Below are 26,191 nucleotides of genomic sequence, written 5' to 3' on the forward strand. Positions count from 1 at the left end.
GAATCCCTGTAGGGAAGCCTACGTTGAAAATTAAATTATAACCCAAGTTTGCACGGCGAGCACAGCATGAGAAAAAAGGAGTTGTTAGCTACTTCTGCTGAATATTAATAGTATCAAGCAACAGTAGCCCAATGCATCCATCTCCATATATGGGAGAGACCAGGAACAAAAAACTCCATTGACCAAACTCTCTCTGCTCTGGCCACTGCTTAATGGACATTGCCAAATTTGCCCCCATGACTCTCATATTTCTATGCTTCAATGGCCATCAAACCCCTCTTTGAATTGAAATTTTCTTTCATTAAATGTGCTGGTACACTTAATCATTTAACAGGTCTTATAGGCCACAAGTCACCTACAGAAGCAATGCTACAAGTTATTTATCTTAGTGCGTAGAAAAGATTCCATGCAGTAACTTAGGTTGAGTCATAAAGGATCAGATCTTTATGAGGGCCCATGATATGATTAGCAAAGTTATTCACTGATGTATCCCAAGTTCCTAGAACGGTGCTAGTCATTTAGTAGACACATAATAAATATTTATTATGTAAACGAAGAAAACTCTCATTTAAAAAAAAAGTTCAGTACAAGCTTAAAACCCACACACTTAAACTAATCATTCTCACCTGAACAGAATCATTCAGGACCTGGGAAGTTTCTCTTACATATACTTTTCCACATTCAGCCTGAGTTGCTTAGAGAAAATCCCCAAATGCCATTCATTGATCATTGGCTACTATCACTACTTCCATCACCAAGTATGACCAAAAAGGACAATTTTCATGTTATTCCTGTGTGTTCTACTACCCCAATGGGCATCAAAATGAACTAAGCATCAATTCTTCAGAAAGAAGATATTTTATCATCTCCCTGTCCCTATAAGCATACCAACCACGCAGTGCAGGAGAGAAATAAGTGTGTAAATGTTACTAAGATCTGTATTTATGGAAATGTATGGCCCCTTGCTATTAAAATGGGCCAAAAAAGAAAGTTTTTAGAGAGGGCATAAAGTTTAGAAGACACAAATCCCACTGTCCTTAAGGTAAAACCTACCCCAGCATGTATATGCCATGTGTGTTTTACTCACCGCGTACTGGAACTTTTCATTATATTCTCGGTCATTGGCCTTCACTCTCCGTTCCACTTCTAAACAGAAGGAGAAATCAGGTATAAAATTAAATTTCAGGCCCACAGAAACATATAACTCATTAAAATAACATCACTTAGGTTACTTCGATGGCTGTCAAGGTTGCAAGAATTCTTTCCTTTCAAATTTGAAGGGCATTTGCATTTTCCAGCCTAAATGTTGGAACAAGTGTTGGAAAGTTCCAAAATGGAAAGCTGAAATATTTTTCATTGTCTTTCTGATGCCAACCATAAAGCAAAACATTATGTGTCTCCAATTTCTATGTCCCTTCAGCTCAGCAAAGACGCTTTCTCTTAACTTCCAGTAGTTCCTAAAGAAGAAAGAGCCACTGAAAGTCACATGCACCCTGGGAAGGAATGTTTTTTTCTTTTGCTACAAAGTCACAAAATACAACATAGACAAATAAAACCACACAGAAGTAGCCAGTGAGGTCACTGACCTTATGATCATAGAGCAAAAGGTGACATTTATAAGCAACCCAGGCATATCTAGAGGAATGCCACATGATCAGGAGACTGAGATCTGCTTTTAGCTGGAAGTGACCAAAGAATAAAATCTCTTCTGAAAGCAAATGCAAACACCAGTGCAAATAGCAATATAAAAGGACAAAAAAACCAAAGATTATGACAGTGCCAAAATAAAAATTTGCAGAGAGTAAGAAAAGACAGTGCCCCAGAAATATCAGCAGAGCATGCTTGTAGTAAGGGTAACAAGTTCTTGCTCCCATGTTTACTGGAGAGTTCCTACTGGAGTTGACCAAAGGTTTATAATGGAATAATGAAATCTATGGTAAGAAAGTCAGCAAAGTAGCCACCAGATATGCATGCTGGACATCAAGGAAAGTGATATGGCCACCTCACCTAGGATTCCCTTAATCCCACAGTTCTGCAACTGGGTGACAGGTGGTAAAGGTGTAGGGACTGGGATAAGAGTCTGAGCCTACAGAAGGCACCTACAACCACAGAGAGAAAGGAGACTGGATGGTGGAAAGTAATTTGGAGGCATATGTTAGGGATGGAGAAGAGAAGAACAAGAGGAAAGTGAAGAGAAGAAGAGCTGGCAGTAGAAAGGAGATGAGGAAGATGAGGGAGATGAAGAGGGAGAGAAGAAAAGAAGGAATGTATTTTAGCACCTGTCCCTACTTATGCCAGGTACCATGAATTGTACGAACTAATTTTTCCCAAAAGTCCAGGAGGATTCAAAATGTCTACATAGCCCCCATCAACTCCCAAGTCTGAAAGTCACCTCTAGGGAGTGCTCCTGACAAATGACACCCTGTCTTTGGTTATAGTTGGGTTTCTGCTATTTGAGAGTGTTTTGTCTATTTGGTATCCACCTATGTGGCTGCCTTCTTCCCTATCTAACAAAGTCAGTTCCCTGTGATTGCTCCTGTTTTCCAGTCTGGCTCAGCTAATTGCTGATAAGAACAATACTGGACTAATGTCAACAGCTGATGACACTTGAGTGGGCTTGCTCCTAATGTGTATAACTCTGAAATCCAGAATCCACCAGGAAGCAACCTCTCAACCAACCACCCACCTGAAAGAAACATTTCAAATACTAGCTATAAAAAGTACCATCCTCTCTTTCTTGCTGATTTTCCAACAAAGAGCAGAAATACCAAAGCCCAAAATGGTACTTAGGAGGGTAAGAGAACTTAAAAGCTTAAAAAGTGAAATAATTTATATAGCCTTTCCTTACCCAGGAATAGTAAAACTGCTGGCAAGAAAATAGTGAATATTATTGGGGGGTGGATATTTCTGCACGGCAAAAGGTTAACCTGCTGCATCTAATTTATAGATTAACTTTAGCAGTGAATCAAAATCAGATATGCTAATTTGTATATTAATTGGCTTTAGCATAAATCACATACATTCAGAGGGTGATACTTTTTAAATTGCACACTTTAATGAGGCACGTCCGAGAGCAGAATTCTATAGCTCTGTACCTAATTTTACCAACTCCAAACACCAGAATCTTGACTCGATGAACCACGTAGGAACCATCATGCCCACAGTCTGCATGAGGATTGGGTCTAACCCTTTCTCAAAGCAGCCAAGTAATTTCTATGGTAGGTCAATTTGGATCCTTCTCTGGGTGTCCAAATTGCTTTTGCATCACAAGACCTGATTAGAGCCAGGAAGTCCTCCTTTTGCTTCTAAATCCTTGTTATTAAGCCACAATCTTTGCTTCTGCAATAATTATCACCTTTCTGAATTGAGTCTTCATGGATTAATTCTAGCAGATTTTACATCCCTTCAATTAAGCTCTGCAAAATTTTGACTTTGGCTCTAAATCTCTACAGTTTTATACCTTTAACCTGACTATGCTAGGCCTGAATTATCTTTGTGGGGATTAAGTTTTTTCCATGTGCTACCATAGCGCATGAGAGGATATAAACCCCTCTTGACAATAAGTCACATCCTGCAAAAAGAGGAAGCTAAAAACAAATCCCCCTTAACGACTCCAACTGAGAATGGCTCAGAGGTTCCATGACCTAATGCCTGCTATTTCATAAGCATCCTGGGACACTTCCAGATGTGAGAATGAAAGGAATGTAGTCACCAAGGGGCTTATGATCTACCGGTATAAGCTCACTCCTGCACAATTATCACTGAGTTTGTCCAGTTCCAAAAAAGAGTAAAGTGATACATAAGGATGTCTAAACTACAGTAAGCCAGCATGTTTAAAGTGGAGGGAAAGAGTTAAAAGGGGTACCCATTTAAGATGGCAAACTAAGTATGCCTTTTACCTCCCTTCCTTCTCATGTCTAACTGAAATTACAGAAAATATGTTTTTTTTAAAGAATAAAAACATAACAGTGCTGGAAAACAATAGTGGCTAGCAGAGGTTTATAAATTTTGAAGAAAGCCTAGAAAATAAAATAGAAAGCAGATGGGATCATTATGACAGGGAAAAAAAGATATGAAGAACCCCAGCCAAAAGACTTAGAAGAGAGATCTTCCCAGTGGAGCCCCAGAGCAGCTCCAAAGTCAGAGTCAGTAAACACAAGACTGAGACTATGTTTACAGACAGGGTGACAGTCCCAGTTTATGCCTATTATCTTGGAAAAATAGTTACTGGGGTCCCTTTTCACTCTCAAAAGTGTCTCAGTTTGGATGATTAGTTATATGATCACCTTACTTATAGAGTATCATCAGAGTAATCAAATAATAACTGAGCCAGTTGGGCCCTCCCACTTTCCCTCCTTTGCCCACTAAAGAGAGTAGCCAACATGCAAGAGGAGAAAACCAAAGGTGGGTGTTTGGTGCTTCTAAGATAGAAGCAGCTCTTACCCTCCACAGCAGCTATAGCAGACTCTACTCCTAGTAAAGCCTGTCTTCCTAAAGTGGTTGTGGGATTCGCCAGACTGCAGGACTAACTCACAGAAAAGCCTCTCTGTCGGCAGATTACCTACTAGCCCTTCTGTTTGAAAGAGAGGCATTGCAAGGAAAAAGACCTTCACAACTGCACCAATCTATCTAGTCGTTCATAGATAAAGATATTCTGAGGAAAACCAACAGCACAAAAAAGAGGGATCCAAGGGGAAGATATAATCCTGAAGACAGGTAGGGAAAAGGGGTTGAGTTTTCTTTTTAATTCTAATTAGTACCTCAAAGATATTTAAGAAAACATGGCATCCATGAAACACAAACAAGCTGATATGAGCAAAGAAAGCAGAGAAGAAGAAAGAGTTCCTAGAAATTAAAAATATTTAATGGACATACTGTAGAGTAGGATGGACAGGATGGAAGATAAGATTGAACAAATCTCTTAAAATATATATCAAAATGACAAAGAGGAAGAAAACCTGAAAAGAAAACTTAGGAGAAGGGAACATAAACAATGGATAGGAGAAAATAATCAAATAAATGGAAGGAAATTTCCCTGCACTGGAGTAAGACATAAGTCTTCATTGTGAAAGGGCCACCAAATGCCAATCAGAATGAATGAAAATGGACCGACATATCTTCATAAAATTTTGAGCCCCAAGAACAAGCAGAAAATTCTAAAAATTTCCAGAAGGAAAAACAATGGTTATCCCAAAACACAAGAATCAGATCAACATGAAATTTCTCATCAGCAAAAAGGATGCTAGAAGACAATGGAGTGAAGCTTTTCAGTTTTAAGGAGAAATGTTTTTAAATGTAGAATTCTATACCCAGCCAAATAATCAATCAAATGTGATGGAGAAATACAAACATTTTCAGACATGCAAGAGTGTTTACATACACAACCATCTCTAAAACAACTATTCTAGAATGTACAACAGGAAAACTAATAGTCCAAATTTTAAAAGTAGAATAGAAGAAAATGTAGATGCAAGGGTGATGATCAACTGGAGTCAAGATGGATAATAAAAATGCATGGCATAATGTCCCACACACCTGCTTCACATGGGCCACAAATTCTACAGAAAAAGGGGATGCCTGTCTGTTGCCATTTATTTCACAAAATCTGTTAGGTAATAATAAACTAATGTCTCAGAAAATGTACAACTATTACTAGTTCTTGCTCAGACATTAATTTCTCCAAGAAATCCTCATGTAGAAGTCACTGTTTAATATAAAGAACATAAAATCAGTTTTTCAGAGCTGTGTTTTGTAACAAGCCTAGGGATATCATCCCAAAGCACAATTCAGATGGGCCAATGATAGTGTCTGTACTCATTCTCTGCTGATCCAATTAAATCCAGGAATGTATTTTAGGATATTCAAGTGAATAAATAAGCTATATGTCCTTCAAGCAATCATTCTAATTATTATTTCTCTTAACTGCACTTGTGCTAAATACTACATGACCATGAGATTGAACTTCCTGGAAATTACCTGGAGAGCTGCTATACTGTGTTGCTGGCTGAGTAGAAGACTCATAGAAAAAAGAAGGTCAAGTTGGTAATGCTGTTGGCATCATTTTGTGACAGGTAAGGAGCCTAACAAAGACATGTGCTTAGATGGGAAGGATGACATCCTTCATCATTCCAGTGATCCAAGAGACTAGCCATCAGCAGAGGCAGGGTTATCTTAGACGCTTGTTTGGAATCTGCTCCAGAATATAGAAAAGTAGGCAGTTAAGCCTTTAAAGTCCAATTCTATATAGGATGATAGAAATAGCCTACACTCCTCTAAAATCATAAAAGCCAATATAATTTGATGTCTTCTTCAACCAAATAGAATATCAATGAAGCACTCACAGAATGCTTATCTTTGAGTCATGTCTTCCAGTTACATTCCCCAAGATAACTAAATAAAGATATCTCATTTATTTTAGGAAGTGGTCATTTAGAAATCAATTAAATATTAGGGAAAATTTGCCAAAATGAATAACCCAGTTTCAGGATAATTAACCTTTAGCTCCCTACCTCCCCCCAAAATAATTATCTGATAGGGCTGATGGCTTGTTAGAGTCACTTCTGGTTTAAGATTTAAAAAAAAAAAAAAAAAACTATTATCCGCTTATGCTTGTCTTTCCATTTGGAAAGAGGAGATATATCCAGAACTTCCAAAAGTGTATTGGATCACTAAAACACAAGTTTAAAAGATGGGAAGGACATAATACTACCCTGCTGGAAATTTTTAACTGCAATTAAGAGGTTATTCCCCTATTGGAGAGAGATTTTTAGGGCCCATAAAAATGAGAGTTTGATGAAAGAACCCTCATATAAGAAAAATAGGGCTGGATCATGAGGCAATGAGATCCTAGATCCTTTCATAACTATTTGTATGAGAACATTTTAACTCATAACCTCACCTGGCCTTTGACTTCTCAGTAAAATAATGTCACTTTGTATTATAATCATTAAATGAGGAAATGTATGGAAAGTGCTTTGTAAACAGAAAAATACCAGAAAACTCTTTTTTTTATAAAAACTAAAAAATAGCAAACAGGTGAAAAAAATAAATCACTCAGGGTAAGACAGTCAATCTTAAAGTTGCTTATATTATTTCCCCAAAGGATCTTGAAGTAATTTTCTGAATATTTTCAGAGGAAATTGGCAAACACCCATTGATTCTACTCCAGGTCCTTGAAGGCAACACCCAACTCCTAATCTGGGCTCTTCTCCATCATAATGTAATAAATTAAACATTATCTATCTTTCCACTTTCAATAGGCAAGAGAAAATAGGTCACTTATGTCTCTTTTTTTAATCAGCTTGTCTGTGAACAATTCATAACACCTTAGTATTTAAGACTAGACAGCGAATGCAGGAGCTCTGCTAATAAGACCGAGTGTAAGGAGAAGAGTCAGGAGGCTTCCACCGTACCCATGAGTGATCACAGCAAGTATGAGTCCCAAATTAATAAACACAACTGTCTTTCTCCAATTCAGTCCAGGGCATTTTATCCTTCACCAAGTGTAGTTTTTAGAAAACAGCCTTCAGGCACTTGGCTTTAGAGCCCTGAAATCATGAAATGATGAAATACCATGGAGAATTTGGGGTCCCTAAACCCCGATGGCATAGACTGATATTTCCTGAGCAAGGCTGGTACTGATCCAAAAGCTGAAGGATTCCTTCAAACATGGAGTGTCATTTGGGGTTTGGGATTGTTGTTGGGTTTTTTGAGCTGGGTCAGAAATCTCAGAAAAATTCCCTCAAGCTAAATCAATAACTTAAGCTTTTTCCTTTCTTAATTTTCTTTCATTCTTCACAATCTGGTCTGTGTGGTTGGAAGCCAAAGCAATTCATTAAAGACATGAGGAAAGAACAATGAGTGGGGAGAACTTTAAAGAAAAGAGTTCCCCAGCCTCCAAGATTTCCTGACTTGACTCCAAGAACACATTCTGATACAATTGAAAAATATGTGTCCCAAATCGGGGTTTCCTATTGAAACCCAATGGTGATCTGTGGCTTCTGGGACTTATTGACATTTAAGCAGAAAACTGAAGAGAATAGAGGCAAAATTTTTAAATCTTCCCATAATTTTTTTAATGCTTGCCCTCACAAAAAAAATGGCTTGGAAAGAGAGTTAGGGGATTCAAACAAATACTAAAGGGCCTTCAGTTTGTTTTCTTCTTGGCTGAGCCAATTTGCTCATCAGGTCCAGATAGTTGGAAAATTTGATTTATTGGGAGCTTTATTCCTCCCATGGCTCACTATAGCTTCACCAAGAAATATAAAATCTTTACCAACTCATTCCTCTTCTAGCATATGTGAACTGGATTATACAAAGCACAAGTAAAAATTAGTAAAAATCTCTATGTAAGCCCTTGGTATGTAGCTTTCTGTAAGTGTAGATTTACAACTGAAATTTAAGACTTACTGTGATAATAAAAATGATCATAATAACAGCTAACAGTTACTGAGCACCCGTAAAAGCTAGATATTTCGTGAAGTATTGCACACGCATTATTTCCTTAATCCTCAGAACAGTCCCATTGGGTACATGCTGTTATTAGCCCCACTTTACAGATGTGGAAACAAAGGCCTAGCAAGATTAGGCAGTACAGTCAATTCAAACACCAAACAGCCTCCCTTGTAAAAGAAGGGAAGAGATTCTGGGCATAGGGAAATGGTGGTGGTACTGCACAGAAATGACTGGAAACTGCAATTGCTCTGTGCCTGGGTCTAAAAGCCAAGGAGAGGGGGACGAGGCCTCTCTCATCAAATGTAGTAGTCTGGAATGTCCTTCAAATCACACACTCCATCCCAATCAACCCTGCGGCCCAGTGACTCTGTCTCTTCCAGGGTTGGTCTCTGCTTCACTGTGGAGCCGTCCTGTAGGACTTGTCTGCCTTCTTGGAGACTTTGGGCAGTCTGTGCTCAGAGTACTCTCCCAAACTCCTGCTCAAAACTGACTGCTTTCTTTGAAACTTTTCTTATATGTGCCAGTTAGAATCTGTTCTTTTGTATCTACATTCTTTTATAATTTGAGTATCTACAGCAAAAAAATAAAAAAATTGCATTTTTATGGACTGGGCCAAGATCAGAATGCTTTCTCTTAAAGATGGAAAGTACCCATTTTCTCCTCTTGACAGCATCCCCACTCAAAAAGAAGAAAAAAAAATGAGTATCTGCCTCAAGGATCACAACAGCCTAGAAGCTGGAAGGCATTTAATTTTCCACCGTGAGACATATTGTGGCCACCCAAGGGAAAGCAAGCCACCTGTCACAAAACAAGAGGAAAGAGCCTCAGGCATAAAAGAAAGACACGTGAGAAGGAAATCTGAGGAGTTCACTTCTCTGTGTGGTACCTCAGGGATCACACAGGAAGCTGTGTTTCAAATCTTATTTGTCATTTTAAGATGCATGAGGCTATAAATTGAGTTTCTTTAGCACATATTGGTTTCTGTATCTCAGCTCCATGAATCCATGTGGCAAATAAAATCTGCTGGAGCAAAGAGAAAGCGATTTATTCCAGAAATATTTATTGAGCTTCTTTGAGCCAGGCTCCATTCTAGGCAGTGAAGGAAAAACAAAGACAAGACAGTGATCATCTTCCAAGGGTGGACATGCCCACAAATACCTGCACAGCAAGGTAGCAGCAGAGAGACCCAGACTGCCACAAAAAGCAGAGAAAAGGAAAGGCAAGTCCAGATGGGTGGTCAGAAAGCATCCCTGCCTGTCCCAGGCACCTCTAAAGGGAATTTACATATCTGTATTCAAGTTATGGAGTGTGGTAGGTTGTTCTGCCAGGCAGCTTCCCCAAGCTAAGCTGCAGTCATTTAATGAAAAGGAATTTGGTAGAGGCAGTCTGCTGCCTGGGATGGGGAAACCATGGACACTGAAAGAGGACAGCCCCCACGGTCCCATCCCAGCTCTTCCTTCTAGTAGGTACCAGTCTAAGTGTGAAAAGACCAAAAGAAAAAATTGGAGCCTCGTTTCATTTACCTATTTGAGGTGGTGTATATTCAGAATCTGCCACTCCTCACCCCTCCTCGGCCCTCACCCTGGTCCAAGCCACCATCACCTCTCCTCCAGGCCACTGCAAAGCCTCCCCTCTGGTCTCACTGCCTCCACCCCAGGACCCCCACAGTCTATTCTCAAAAGAACGGCCAGAATGCTCCTTTCAGAATTCTGTCCATTTCTACAACAAATTACCACGAATTTTAGCGGCTTAAAACAATATAATTACAGTTCTGAAAGTCAGAAGTCTGAAAATGGGTTTTAGGGGTCTAAAATTAATGAATCAGCAGGGCTGAGTTCCTTCTAGAAGCTCTAGGGGCGAATCTGTTCCTTGCCTTTTCCAGCTTCTAGAAGCTACCCACATTCCTTGGCTCATGGCCCACACCACTCTGACCTCTGCTTTCATCATCACAAATCCTTCTCTGACTCTGACCCTCCTGCCTCCCTCTTATAAGGATCCTTGCGATTACCTTGGGCCCACCTGCGTAACCCAGGATATTCTTGCCATCCTAAGATCCCTCACTCAATCACACATGCAAGATTCCTTTTAGCATGTAAGGTAGTGTATTCACAGGCTCTGAGGACTAGGACATGGACATCTTTGGGGGACGGGCAGTATTCTGCCCACCGCAAGTATTATCTCTCTCTTCTGCTCAAAACCATCCACTAGTTCTTCATCTCAAGAGAGAGAAGCCAGTTGTCACCAAGGACTTCAGGGCCCTGCTTGATCTTTCTATACCCACCCCATTACCTCCTGGCCTCACATCACCACCAGATGCTGACTTACCACGAAGCTAATGCAGTTCAGCTCACCTCGCTTGCACATTCCATCCCAAGGAGCAGCACTAGAAATGTGTCTGCATAGTCATTTTTTAATTTGTAAAAGTAAAATATTTCAGCCATGGGGGGCTAAGACCATTGTCCCCTCCACTCTAACTTTCCCTCCATCACACTTTGCCTCACATCAGATGGCACTGGCGCCCAGAGAAGCAGTCATTGGAAATACATGGATTCATGTTCAGTGGAGTGTGTTTATGTGGTTCACAGTTACTTCTCTCTACAGAGTTAAGTTGTTGGTTGTCACCCCAGAGTAGGACTGGTTCTCAGAAATACTCCTACTGCCATACAGACCCACCCAGTGTTGTATTACAACACAAAGGTGCAGGGCCCAAGGTCGTATGGCAACATGAGCACATTCCAGCATCTGGTACCAGAAGTGTGTGAATTGTGGAGGAGACAGGAGGTTTGAAATACAGAGCCATAAGTTAGCCTGTGAAGAATTCTTCCAATCATCAGACATGTGAAATTATATATGGAAAATTTAGTATTCATCAACTCCTAAACAAAAAAAATTTTCCAGAAATATACAACTCTAAATTTATATGCATCCAATAAAATACTCTCAAAATATATAAAGAAAGAAACTGACAAAACTAAAAGGAGAAATAGACAAATTCAAAAATATCTTTTTTTTTTTTTTTTTTTTTTCAAAAATATCTTGATAAACTAAAATATGACTGTGATAGTGAAGTTTGTGTCAATTTGACTGGGCTACAGGTTGCCCAGATATTTGGTCAAACATTATTCTGGTGTGTCTGCAAGGGTCTTTCTGGATGAGATTAATATTTACCTGGTAGACTGAGTAAAGCAAATTGCCCTCCCTACTGTAGGTAGGACTCATCCAATCAGTTAAAGGCCTGAACAGAACAAAGAAGCTGAGTAAGAGAGAACTCCTCTTGCCTTTGAGCTGGGATATCAGTTTGTTCCTCCCTTCAGACTCTAAAACATCAGCTCTTCCTGGGTCTCAAGCCTGCTGGCATTGGGACCAGAACTACACCATTGGCTCTCCTGGGTGTCCAGCATAATAATCACATGAGGCAAATCCTTACTATATATATATGTCTTCCATTGGTTCTGTCTTTCTAGAGAATCCTAACTAATTCAATGGCTCTACAACAACTTTACAAATACAGAAATACAACACCTGACTCAAGAACCTTTCATGGTTTTTTAACCTTTACTACAAGCTCAATGGCCACAAGTGCACATGGATTCCCAAAAGCTACTAATATAATCTCAATGGAAACAGAATTCTTGATCAGCAAAATCTGGTACCACTCTATTCCAGGCAAGTCAGACTACATCGTAAGTATTGGGTTCAGTCGTAAGCAACACAAAGACCACTGGAAAAGCCAAGGGCATCAAAAGTTTTGTGACCAAGATGTGTTCATCCAAACATCTCAGGTTCTGGAACAATGTGACAAAAACCATGCTACATGTTTCAGGGTCAAAAATGAGAAAGACAGCAGCCCTTTCCTTGTGGAACTCATATTGTAAGTACAATATTGAGAGTCTGAAAACTATGAACCATATCATATATTAGAGAAAACTTTCATGTATCTAACCAAAAAGTCAGAAACAGAGAGAGATTGGCAAGTAGAGAGAACATGAGTGAGAGAGAGAAAGAGGACATGCCAATAGGAGAAAGGTCTTCAAACATTTGATGATCTTTAATGCAGAAGGCAGAATAATTATTCCATCTTATGCCAAAAGCCAGAACAGAAAGTAAACTTTATTAGGATTTGAAATTCTAGTCAATATGTAGTCCAATTTACTTTCAAAACAGAGAACGAGGCATATCTTAAATTAGATGCCTGAACTACCTGTCAGAGAAAATTTTCAAGGAAAATATTCAGCAACACTATAGAAATAGATTGTCAAGTTGGAAATAAAGCTGGACAAGCTGACTTGGAAGATTCTTCTAATTCTCAAGTTTTACCATTCCATGTCACCTAAAGCTATATTAATGGAAGCATTAGATCAAAGGCAGCAGCAGTTGAAAATAAGGTATAATGTTTAAGAAAGATTTCACAATGGACACCACAGATTTAAGAGTCCTCTCCACAGAGGTGAACAGAAGCCGAGCTGAAGGAGGAGTTCTTGCTCTCTGAGGAACAAAGTATATGGAGAAAAAAATGTAGAAAGCTGAACCAGGGGAAAATTTCACCACTGGGGTCCAGTAAAGGAGACAGAGGCATAGCAGGCTGAGAAGCAAGACGAATCTTCATGAGAGCCATGGAAACCAAGAAAGAAGAGCATTTGAGGAGAGAATAGCCACTATCCCCCAATTCCACAGAGAGATGAGAAAGGATGGCGCTGAGGAACATTCCTGGGGCTTCTCCTAGGAAGTGCTCTGTGACTGGTGGTTTGTTACAGCAGCCTAACCTAGCCCACATCCTGAGTAATAAAACCCCAGATTGCTCTGTATGGATAAAGTTAGAGCAGCACACAAATTTGAAAGCCAGAAGACATTGCTCCTCTGCACTTTCTATTTATAAGTCTACACAATAACTGTGGAGGCAAATTTTAAAATATATAGTGAGAAAAAGACTTCTATTCCAAAGTGACTTAAACACAGGATAAATTCTACAGCACGCCTAGGACTAAGAACTCCAATGCTGCCTCCTCCTTCCCTCCCAATCATAAAAGCTAATGAATCTATGAATCGAAGGCTTATGCCCTGAAATATTTATGACAAACAGCAAAGATTCAGAATTTCTAGAATAATTTCTATCATCTTCTTGCACAAAATTTTAATATAGTGAAATGGAAAAAATTAGGTGGTGTTTCTCCCTCATCTTGAGTGGAACCAAAAAAATTTCCTGTGCTCTTTCCCCTCTGGACACCAGTAAGTTATTAAAATGTAGATGAGAATAAAACTCTAAAGTCTTGAGAGGGCTTTTGTGACAATAGCAGTGTCTTACGTATGTCACTGACTGGCCTGTATCATTTGGTACTTCCTTTCAATGGCTTTGTGCAAGTAAACCAAGAAAATAGATGATTTTTTAAAAAACACGATCCAATTTTAAAAACAAATTACTATAGTAGACAAAAAGCAAGTTCAAACAAAAACTAATTCCTTCACAAGTATAACTACAAAACTACTTGAGAAAGCTTTTGGATTTATTGTTGTTGCTTCATTTGGGATAAACTCAAGGAGAAATAACACTCTTGAAACATACACATTAATACACATACATGTCCTTTTATATGCATTGGTATGGCACCTATAAGAAAGAGTAGGTTCCATGTCTTACTCGTCTTTTTTTTTATCACCAACCCTCAACCAAAGGACAAACACAGTGCCTGCTAAATAATATCGATACACACTCACAACAATGTTAGTGGCATTAAATAATTATACAGAAAAACAAAAATATGGACTTTATTCCTCCATTGGAGACCAAAAACAATAAAATCCAAAATACTATTGGCATTGAGGCTCCATGATCCCTGGGTCCTATTACTGCCTGTTAGTTTGTTAAACAGAGATCATGAAACATTTATTTTAAGAGAAGTCACTATAAAATGCCTGAGAAGCAGTATATAATCTTCTTCAACCAAAGCAACTGACCACTTTTGTTTCTACCAACACTGGTCAACTATTTATGTATGGAGAGTCACCACAAATAAATGGCCCTTATGAAATTCATAGTCCCAGAGCGTACAGAATGTCCTCTCAGAAATCAGCCCCCCATGCAAGCTACCTCAGTACATAGGAACCCCACCGGGGTATATAATACTCATGTCAGCCACAAAACTGGACAAAATCACTTTTGCGAAACCTAGAATTTTAGGAGAAAAACCTAGAAATCAATGACTGCACCATATATCTATGAAGTACATTTATATAGTGCTATTATAATTTACAAAGTACTTCACATATTTTATTTCACTTTATGTTCATCCTCACAGTAACCTTCGGAGGTAGCATTAAGCTCATTTTATAAGTGAGAAAAGTGAGGCTCAGAGAATTTGGGTGCCGAAGCCTCGTAAATGGAGGTTCACTCCTACCACATCTGACTCGTGTTGTTTCTGTCACACCACAACTGTGTCCACAGAGGAAAATTACAGAAAATTAACAGAGTCTTGTACGCCCATGGCACCCATTCTGGTCAAACCCAGTAAATTCTTATGCTGTTAATCTAGATGAACCATGTGGCATCACAGCCACCCAGAATCAATCTTATACACCTAGTATGTATAAACTAGACAAGAAAAAACTGAAGATGTTAGTTTGCAATGAAAATACATGAGTACCACACAGTTCTGTATTGTTACACAATTTTTAAACTTATAGGAGCAATAATAACTTGAAAGCACTACTATCACTATAAGCATCCTTGACTGCTTTCTACCCGTAGGTTCACAAAAATGAGCATAAGGAACTAAGAGCTGTCTCTCTCCTCCCCAGAGCACACAGCAGTGCTCTCTGAAAGGCCGCTTAGCTCCTAAACGTGTCCAATTCAGAGCTGACTTGTCCATGAGGCATAGCAGGCAGAGTGCCTAGGGTCCGTGACACTTTTAAAGGCTCGCGAAAATGTTTTAATTTTCATTAATTTTAAAATCAGAAGAAAAATTAATATAATAATGGATACATAATAATTAATCCTGTCTGGCTTATATTTGTCTTTATACAGACACAGTCGTAAAATACAATTTTTAATATTTTTTTATGGAGGAAAGGGGTCCGCAAAGGTAAAAATGCCTAGGGCCCACGGGAGACATATACAGCCCTGGTCTGGTTATTCCCACCCCACATCCCATAAACATACTAAGGGTTTCCCTTGAGGAGTAATGCCTGCTGGCTCCATGACATCCCCCACCCCACCCCACCCCAATTTTAGAATCAAGAACAGCTTTAGTTAAAGCTTTATAAAAGCTTTAATTTATAAAAGGCCTGTCATTATCTACTTCTTTTTCTTTCCATATTACCAAACAAATGAGATCTGAATTAGGTATTTTACACATGAATATGTTCTTCCTGACAGCTTTGTGGAAAAGACCATATACGCTTTAAAACTATTTGTCTCTGGGCCTCCCACACAAGCTATACAGAAAGGACGAATTACAAAGAACAAACAGAAAACAGACTGTAATCATAATGTTTTAAGTATTTGAGTCAATGGGCTGGAATTTTTCACACCCTGAAGAATGTGAGACTTATCTGGACATAATAAAGCATAAAGCATATCTGGGAGAAAATTATTATTTTCCCACAACACTCACGACTGGCTTGTCATATTTTCATACACATCATCAATAGCCTAAGCTTCCTGATGATATTGTGAAAGTTTATACAAATGTAAGTGCACCTTTATTACATGTTGCAGACATGAACTATCTCATTGAAGTAAAATGTCACCTCTGCTTGGTTTTTCCCTCTGATAACCCCAGGCTGAGTAGGAGGACTCTAGCCTGTGTTCCTCTGGCAAACGTACCATTTGAAATGACATATATTAAACTGCTTTTAAGTTATCATTGCTACCATAAACTTAAAAATTGTGTGAGAATACATATATGTCATTGAGATGTAAAAAGCTACGTGATGTCAAGTTTGGCACTATCTAGCTCTAGCATGTTGTAGGGGCTCCGAAATGTTTGTTGACTGACTGAACAAATGCATGAATATCTTAGGTTAAAAAAAGCTCTCCAGACCATTACCAGATCTACAGGAACTGACGTAATCTAAAGATGCATCAATTCCAATCATGATGATGCAAATGGTGGTGACATAAATGCCAGCCTCTGAAGTCGTGTGGCCATCGTAACAAGTCCAAGAAGAAATGAGTGCCGCCAGCTTTCTCTGCCAGACAGTGCCAGGGAGCAGGTACAGACACAGCTATGTGGCCAAAACTTTTAGCCTCCTTACCTAGCAATGACTATTTGTCTGTAAAATGAAATTCTGTGCAAGGAAGATAAACAAGTTGCATTCCTCATTAAAAAACTGTCAGTTAATTAATTCATTGTCCATTAAAAAACAAATACTATCTACATAGTATTTGTGCCAAAAAGGTTTAATCCAAGTTTATTCAGGAGGAATTAATTAAACTGTTCTAGAATATTCTACAAAATGACTGGACTAAACTTTTTCAAAATTCAAAATAATGAAAAACCATTCTAAATTTAAAAGAAAATAAAGGGATTAAAAGCCAAACTCAATGTGTGAACATTGATTGGGTACTATACCAAAAATTAAAACCAGTTCTAAGAGATGAGATGTTTTGGGGGACAATTAGGGAAATTAAAAAATGGAATGTATGTTTTTATCAATGTTACATTTCTTGGATGTGGGGATGATGTTGTGGTTCTGTGTAATAGGAGAACGTCCTGTTCTTAGGATATGCGTGCTGAAGTACTTGCAGATAAGCACCATGATGTCTACTACAACTTAACTTTCAGATAGTTTAACAATGACAAAAACAAATGTGTGTGAGTGCACATGCACACATACATTTGTGTAGAGAAAGAGAGAAACAGAGAGAAGAAATAAATGTGGCAAAAGGTAATAATTATAGAATTAAGGTAAAGAGTATATGGTTAATCATTGTATCATTCTTTGAATTTTTCTGTAAAGTTCAACATTTTCAAAATAAAAATTGGGCAAAAATGTAAATAATAATGTTATCGAGAAATGTTTAAAGACAAAATTTATCTATGATTATGACATTAAGTTTAAAGAGGAGGTTTCAAGATAATATGCAGCATAATTTCATGTGAGAATATATATTTGGATTAAGATACACAAATGTGTTAATAGAGGTCACTGTAATTGGAGCCCTCTAAAATTGTGCAACACAGCAGCCTTAAATGGTTAACTCTGGATTGCACAATTACAGTGACTTCTGTTTTTTTGTTTGTTTGTTTGTTTGTTTTTTGAGACAGCATCTCACTCTGTTGTCTGGGATACAGTGCAGTGGCATCATCATAGCTCACTCCTGAGCTCAAGTGATCCTGCTGCCTCAGCCTCCTGAGTAACTGGGACTACAGGCATGTGCCACCATGCCTGGCTGATTTTTTCTATTTCTGGTAGAGATGGGGTCTCATTCTTGCTCAGGCTGTTTGCAAACTCCTGATCTCAAGCAATCCTCCCTCCTCAGTCTTCCAAAGTGCTAGGATTATAGGAGTGAGCCAGTACACCCAGCCTGCTTTCTTATATTTATCTATTAAAATTTTTCTACTTTTACATATATACATTCACATACACATATAAAATACTTTTAAGAGAGTGAGACATGGATCTTGGATCATGTTCTTAACATATTGAAACCATGCATCACTAGGTCCTTTTGGAAACTTGTCCATGTTAAAGCTGGTTAATCTTATGGGTTTTTTTGTTTTGCTTTGTTTTGTTTTGAGACAGAGTCTTGCTCTGTTGCGCGGGCTAGAGTGCCGTGGTGTCAGCCTAGCTCACAGCAACCTCCAACTCCTGGGCTCAAGCAATCCTTCTGCCTCAGCCTTCCGAGTAGCTGGGACTACAGGCATGCGCCACCATGCCTGCCTAATTTTTTCTATATATATTTTTAGCTGTCCAAATCATTTCTTTCTATTTTTAGTAGAGACGGGGTCTCACTCTTGCTCAGGCTGGTCTCGAACTCCTGACCTCGAGCAATCCTCCTGCCTCGGCCTCCCAGAGTGCTAGGATTACAGCCGTGAGCCACCGCGCCCAGCCTAATCTTACATTTATACTATTAAGATTATACATGTGATTTAATATACATAAATTATTTCACTTGAAAAAGAAAAAAATTATGACAATAATTCTAGACACCTGATTGGCATTGGGAATATGAATGTATTGCCCCAGAGAACATAACTAATGGCCTGTGGGTGGGAACTACATTGCAGGGTTCAGCTCATTATGAGACTGAATGTTGCAATGAATAAATGTCCAACAAGGGAAATGACTGCATCGTGAAATAATTACCTATAAAAGTAGGTTAACCGCCTGTCAGGGACATTATTAGAAGCAGGAACAAGACATTAGATAAACTCTAATCCAGCCTTTAGTTTCTAAAGAGTCTATTGATCAAAAATTTTTTTAAAAAATAGTAATAAGTTGGATACATGTCCACTGAAGGAAAAGCTACATAATAATCTGTCACTGATTAACTAGAGACAAAAGAAAGGATCAATACTCTATGATCAGGATACTATATACTATGCTATATAAAAACTGCAAGATCATTTATACTATTCAGTAGACAGATTACTCAACCAAAAAAAAAGTGTTTCCTGCTGTCATGACCAAAATTATGTTGAACTGTATGAACTGTTTTAAATGTGGGCACATTCACACAATGGAACACTGCTTTGAAATCAAAAATGAAGAACTATTGACACATGCGACCATACATACAGGTATGTGTCAAAAACCTTATCCTGAACAAAAGCAGCAAGACAAAAGAATACATACTGTATGATTTCATTTATATGCATTTCAAAACTAAGTCAAACTGATCTGACAGAAATCAGAAGGTGATTGTAGAGGTGTAGGAAGAATGAGTGAAAAGGGATACAATTTCCGGGGTGGTAGAAATAAATGTTTTATATCTTGTTTTACACACGCTTGGTAGTTATACAGTTGTATTTAATCGTCAAAGCTCATTGAACTGAACACTTAGACCTATGTGTTTTTTGTGTGTAAATTAAACCTCCATAAAAAAATAAAAATAATATTTTAAAAATATCACTTTGTGTCACCTGAAGAACTCAATACTTACCAAGTGATTTCTTTTTACTGCAGAACATTATTGCACCTGATCTTTCACCAGGTCTCAACAGCTGGCCTACATAAGAAAACAGGAGAAGTACACAACATTAGTATTTGAAAAATGCTCAATAACCATAAATTTACACCCTTTAACTTTGTTCCCAGATAAATCTAGATGACTAGGAAGTAACTGACACAATAAGGAACAACAGATTCAATTTATCAGGTTTAAATCCAACCAGATAATAATTCTATACAAAAATAATCTATTTGTATTATGAAGGTTATATGGGATAACTCCAGGTAAACACAAGTGTGCCATTCAATGTGGCATTAAGATTGAGCCAAATTTTCTAATATATCCCAAACCCTGTGAATCAGAATACCCCAAGGGTAAGGCTCAGCATCTGCCTTTTATTCAAGTGCCTTAGGTAACTCCTTCACACAGCCAGAGCTGAGAACCACTGCTGAATTTTGGGAACTACATGTAAGAGGAAATTATTGGCTAAGCTCTAGAGAAACAAAATGCAATCCAAAAGTGTTGCTCAATTTATTCTCATGTGTGTGGTCTTTTCCAGGTAGTCACAAAAAAATCCAGAATAATGTCATTATTATATTTCATTTGTTCCTATATGTCATCTAATTGCCTTCATATGGTAAACTCTATTAGAAAGATTTAGAATGAATAAATAAAGGGGCAAAGAAATGACTTCAAACATTCAGAACCCAACAGACCACGGGAATGAACTCAGGCACCTTTGCAAACCCATGGCAGGGTAGGCAGAGGCGCTGAATGCGGGCTCTTTCAGTTATTAATAGAAAGAGAAATGACTTGTTTGCTTCCTGCTCAGCAAAGTGGTGTGGCAGGATGCAGCAAACCTACATAAAGAAGAAGTTGGTCAGTCATGTGGAGGGAGACCAGAGAAGGGGAAGAGCAATGCTTATGGCTTAGCAGTTACTAAAAGAAAAGAGGTTGCAGAGGAAGTGCATCCGTGTCCACTGCCCCACTACAAATCCCTCAGAGTCTAGAGAGCCTGAAGCCATCAGTATTTCTTCCTGTTGTGCCCCCTGGGCTGTGCCGGACAAATAGTGCCACTGACACTTTATAGGACCCAGTGCCTTCTAGGGGCTGGGTTACTAAAACTTATGAATGCAAGCAAGCAGGAATAGGTCCTCAAATATAACTCACCAGTAACTCCCCTGTTCCTCCCTGAACACCTGCCAGCTGCCACCAAGGCTGTCTGAGACCATGCCTCCTACCCCCTGCTCACAACTCCCTCACCCCAGCAGTAGTTGTCTCTGTTGATTGCTTTTCCCTGCCTTCCTCCTAACAGGTCTCCCTGGCTCCAGCCTTGGCGGCCTATAGCCCAGCATCCACACTGAAGCCACAGTCATCTTTATAAAAGGAAAATGGCATCATGTTATGGCCCTGCTAAAAACCCTGCAAACACCTCCCATTAGCCTTAGAAAAAAAGACCAAATTCTAACATGATTCCTAGGGCCTGCTGCAAACTGGCCCCTGCTCATCTTCCCAGCCTGATTCCTCATTACTTTCCCTCACTGCCCCCATGTCTCCTTGTACCCCGCCCCCCATGCCTGCACTCCAGAAACATTCAGCTCGACTCTTTTCTGTTTAGGGGCCTTCACATATTCTCTTCCCTCTGCCTGTAACCATCTAACCCCATCTCCACCCACTTCGCCAGACTAACTCTTGCTCCTCTGTCCAGTATCAACTCCCACATCACTTCCTCTAGGAGGCCTTCCCTGACCCCCCACATCAGAGATAGCCCTTTATGTGCTCCCAGAGAACGTGGCACTGCCCGTTTCAGAGTCCCTATCACTCTAGAATGCGTTTTCCTATTATATTGGCTGTTTCCCCATCAGTCCACAAACTCCATTTGGGAAGGGGTCCGTGGCTGTACCTCCGGTATCTAAAGCATGCCTGGCACATAGTGCTCAATAAACATTTGCTGAATGAAAGATGATGAATGGATAATGTCCTCAATTTCTATGAGAAACAGAGCTAGGGCTTCCAGATGCAAAAAGGCACTTCCCTTTTAGCAATTTTCTCTTCCCAGAATGTTGATCCCAGCCCCAAGTGCCAAAATGTCTTAGATCTGCCTTCCCCAGCTGGGTGGGAGGGGGCTGCAGGTTTTGGGGCTGTTCCCTTTTTCTTGCTGATCCCCATCCTCCTATGGACCCCTATTTCCAGCCTAGGAAGAACAACGAAGGATAAGCCAAATTTAGTTAGCAATAGAAGGGTGTCACAGGCAAATTGAAGAGCTGAATAAAGAAGGGGAAATGAGCAAACCCTGGGGGAGGAGGACAGTGAAGAGGCGCTATGGCTATAAAGGAAGATGCACAAAAGGGATTTTTGGGCTAGGTGTGGTGGCTCACGCCTGTAACCCTAGCACTTCGGGAGGCCAAGGTGGGAGGATTGCTTGAGGGCAGGAGTTTGAGACCAGCCTGAGCAATAAAGCAAGACCCCATCTCTACAAAAAACAGAAAAATTAGCCAAGTGTGTTGGCGCATGCCTGTAGTCTCAGCTACTTGGGAGGCTGAAGCAGGAGGATCGCTTGAACCCGGGAGTTTGAGGTCACAGTGAGCTATGATGATGCCATTGCACATTGCACTCTAACCAGGGTGACAGAGTGAAACCCTGACTCACAAAAAAAAAAAAAAAAAAAGGATTTTTGAAGGTAAGGCCTTCCTGTGAAAAATAACATAGACAAAAGTGAGTTTTCATCCATGAAGGACTTTCTTTGTTGTTTCTTTGTTTCACAAAATTGTCACAAACAAAAAATAAATAAATAAAAAACCAAAATTGGTTTTGTTTCACACAATAATCATAACAACAGATACAAATTGGCAGCAGGAAGGAGAATGATGATTGCTGTGATAACGACATCTGTATCTGGTGGCCCCATCTGGCCAGAGGGTAAAGGCTCATCAGCAAGTTCTAAGCCAACTTGTTAAGGCTTGAAAACTCCCCCTGGGGACTAAGTCAACATGTTCTGTTTTCTTGTGCTCAGAGTCCCTGGAGCAGAGGAAAAGAACAATTCTTTAAGCAAGGTGACAAAAAGGGACTCTACACCCTGACAGGGGCAACGAGAATGCAGACAGAAATTCATCTCAGAAAGTTAGTAAAGAGGCCTCTAGCCAGCTTGTCCTTTCTTTCTCTTTACTGCTTGGCTAGATTGGTTTGAGGGCTTGGTACTAACAGATAACCAGTACAAAAGATGGACCTAAATATATTTGTGTAATATAAAGGTAACTAAAGAGAAAATATCTATGTTTCTCTTTAGAGAGAAGAGAAACGCCTCTATCTTATCTTAGATCTTCCTGCTAGCGCTTCTTATTTTAAAAGTTCCTAGACAATCAAACATAAAGCAATACCATATCCCTCCTAAAATTACTTTTAAACCATATTGGTATGTCATTGCTTTTAATTTCTCTAATACCATCTTTCAAAGTGTCTTTGAAACCTTTTATGTTGAAAAGACTGAATAAATCTATTTTTTAACGTTAGTCATGTTCGCTTTTATAGGAAACATTCTGACCTTCATAATTAACCAGAGTGATAATATAACCACTGTTATATGAATTAAACAATATTTCTGTAAGATTTCCAGAAGTTGTTTTTTATTAATGATCTTACATAAGTGCTTTTATTTTCTAAAACATAAAGTAACAACGAGCTGGGCACGGTGGCTCACACCTGTAATCCTAGCACTCTGGGAGGCCGAGGCAGGAGGATTGCTCGAGGTCAGGAGTTCGAGACCAGCCTGAGCAAGAGCGAGACCTCATCTCTACTAGAAAAATAGAAAGAAATTATCTGGCCAACTAAAATACATATAGAAAAAATTAGCCGGGCATGGTGGCACATGCCTGTAGTCCCAGTTACCCGGGAGGCTGAGGCAGTAGGATCGCTGAAGCCCAGGAGTTTGAGGTTGCTGTGAGCTAGGCTGACGCCACGGCACTCACTCTAGCCTGGGCAACAAAGCGAGACTCTGTCTCGAAAAAAAAAAAAAAAAATAGAAAGAAATTATCTGGACTACTAAAAATATATATAGAAAAAAAATTAGCTGGGCATGGTGGCACATGCCTGTAGTCCCAGCTACTCGGGAGGCTGAGGCAGGAGGATTGCTTGAGCCCAGGACTTTGAGGTTACTGTGAGCTAGGCTGATGCCACAGCACTCTAACCTGGGCAACAGAGCGAGACTCTGTCTCAAAAAAAAAAGTAACAACAAAAAAGTCAGAAGTGACATTCAAGCCCATGTTTACTCCAATCCAATCTGTTTTTAGTAGCAATGGCAATACAGGCATATGTTATGGAGGATTCATACTAATCTAGCAGATTCTAGTTTAACTCTGAGCAAGTTAAAATTTAGTCCTCTCATTCTTGCACGTTTATCAACTCACCCAAATACCCCTGCTGCCACTTGCTCCACTTGTAAAGGCTGTCGGAATGAAGAAAAAGTCATCTTTTGTTGAACTTTTGAATCAATGAAGATCTAAGGAAATAGAATAAACAAAATCAGGTGAGCAGAAAAAGGTTTGCTAAAGTCAAGTTCAGCTGAAGAAGTAGGAACTTAGGATTCTGAAATTTAATTTAACCCTTTGCAAGTATTGCAGCCAGCAATACTGACATGAATACATTCCCCCTTCCCAAAATCGCCCCAAAGAAGAGGAAATGGAAAAAGGCAAGCTGCTAGATGGGTCTTACCTTACCCTTGGCTGCTTCTTATGCAAGAGATCAATTAAAACAGTAGTTTCCTCAGATCAAAGTCCTAGTGGTTTGTTTGTTTTTTCTTTTTTTTTAAAGAAAGAGGTATGGGAAGAGAGAGAAGTAAAACAGAATGGCTAAGAGCTATACATATATTAATTCATTTAAAAATGCAATCAGTACTTTTTTTTTAAAAGACTGAAAATTATTCTGCTTGTTTTGTGTTTATATTTTTCAAAAAAAGATTGAAAAGTATACTTCCATGAAGAATTATATTTTTTACATTTCAACTTTAGGTGTTGAATCTTGGTCACAGAAAATAATTCTCCTAATGAAAGAAATGGCAAAGTTAAAAGAAAACTCCAGTTGGTAGAGGGAAAATAAAAGGTTGGTTTTAGACACCTTGAGATTGACGTGGTAGCAAGACATCCCAGTTGGAAGTGCTACGTAAGCAGCTGTGTGAGGAAGAAGGTGCCCTGTCCATGTTATGATTCTGCAAGGAGTTCTCTCTTCTTAGTGAACATGGGTACACCTGGGTGCAGGTGACAACACTTTAAGCAAAGGATTAAAATGGAGATTCGCTTAGGCGATTTGAGGTCACTCAACAGTCCAGTCATTACAGCTAATTCCCCTTGCTCCGATTCTATGCTCGCCAAGCAACCTGCTGGGGATAATTTGCTTTCACATAGAAGCCCGCCTTCAGGGAGAGACTCTACCAGTCATGCTGAAGTGAACATTCTGGTCCTCCTGATGGTTAATATTACACACTTTGTATTAATCAATCGTCATTCTTATTTTATACCATCAGTTTCCTGAGCTACTATTAATCTTCTCCAGAAAGAGAGATCTGGTTTTGGTGTGCTGTTGAGTTATGATCCAAAGTCTACAAGACAAATGGCCCCCTCTGGCCACAATAAACACCACGAGGCCTCCAAGGGGACAGCTGGGGGAGCTGCTCCAGGGCAGCAGGACACGGTGGTTGGAAGCTTGTTCCTTGGTGTCACACAGCCTGATCTTGGATTCCTACTTTTCCTACTAATTCATTACAGAACCTGGGGCAAATACACTCTGCAAGCCTCAGAGTACCTGGGTGGGCTGTGGGGACAGGGCACACGATGAAGGTGTGCATTAGGTGTTAGCTGTCTGAGAGGCGACCCTTGGAACTCTCTTTGTCAAAGTCTCCGCATAAGTGTTAGGAAGAAATGAGGACAGGGAGTGTAACTCCTTTAAAGACATTCTGCAGTCAAAGAAAGGAGGTAAGTGTGAATGGGTAAGGAGACTTAAACAGCAGATGTGCTTGGGATGGGGAGATGGGGGCATGGGGTAAACTGAGGGGGCAGAGCCAGCGCAAAGAGAAAGACTGAAAATCCAAGGCGGAGTGACAGAAAGGTGAAGGAATCGGAGGAGATTGGAAAAGAAAGGGGAAAGGAAGGGACCAGGGCAGTTGAGGAAGAGACAGGAGCTGTCGAGGCCAGGAGGGAAGCCCAGAAAACATCCTCGGCAGCCCTCCCATGGCCCAGAGCCCTGCCCAGGCCAGCCCCTCCCTGCCTGTCTCCCGTCTCAGTCTTGGGAGGGAGTGATGTGTTCCCACCTGACCAGGAGGTCCTCTGCTTCCTTTGAGCAGTAGGTGCTCTCGAGTTCTCAGGGACAAGATAGGCCAAGGGACAAAGGGCCCAATACAGCTCCAACGTGCCCAACCCAGACCTACCCCTTACGTGGACCTCCTGTCCTCCTCTCCCTCTATGCTCCATTTTTCGTGTTTTGTTTTGGTTTTTTTGTTTGTTTGTTTGTTTTGAGACAGGGTCTTACGCTTATCACCCCAGGTAGAGTGAGGCAGCATCATCATAGCTCACTGCAACCTCAGACTGCTGAGCTCCAGCAATCCTCCTGCCTCAGCCTCCCAGAGTGCTAGGGTCACAG

At 39.8% G+C, this 26,191-nt stretch overlaps 1 protein-coding gene across 6 annotated transcripts in view; it reads right to left on the reverse strand.

Moving 5' to 3' along the window:
- Positions 1 to 26,191, reverse strand: part of ATP8B4 (ATPase phospholipid transporting 8B4 (putative)) — a 216,460-nt gene that overhangs the window by 183,686 nt on the left and 6,583 nt on the right. For all 6 annotated transcript variants that reach the window (XM_045528911.1, XM_045528919.1, XM_045528900.1 and 3 more), the window contains exons 2-4: positions 23,968 to 24,059; positions 19,556 to 19,621; positions 1,088 to 1,146 (exon numbers count right to left, since the gene is read on the reverse strand). In XM_045528911.1, coding sequence (XP_045384867.1) covers positions 1,088 to 1,146; positions 19,556 to 19,583 — 87 coding nt within the window. In that variant the 5' untranslated portion in view covers positions 19,584 to 19,621; positions 23,968 to 24,059. The remainder of the gene's footprint in view (positions 1 to 1,087; positions 1,147 to 19,555; positions 19,622 to 23,967; positions 24,060 to 26,191) is intronic.

The sequence above is a fragment of the Lemur catta genome, chromosome 1 (assembly GCF_020740605.2).
Source record: "Lemur catta isolate mLemCat1 chromosome 1, mLemCat1.pri, whole genome shotgun sequence".
Lineage (NCBI taxonomy): Eukaryota > Metazoa > Chordata > Mammalia > Primates > Lemuridae > Lemur > Lemur catta.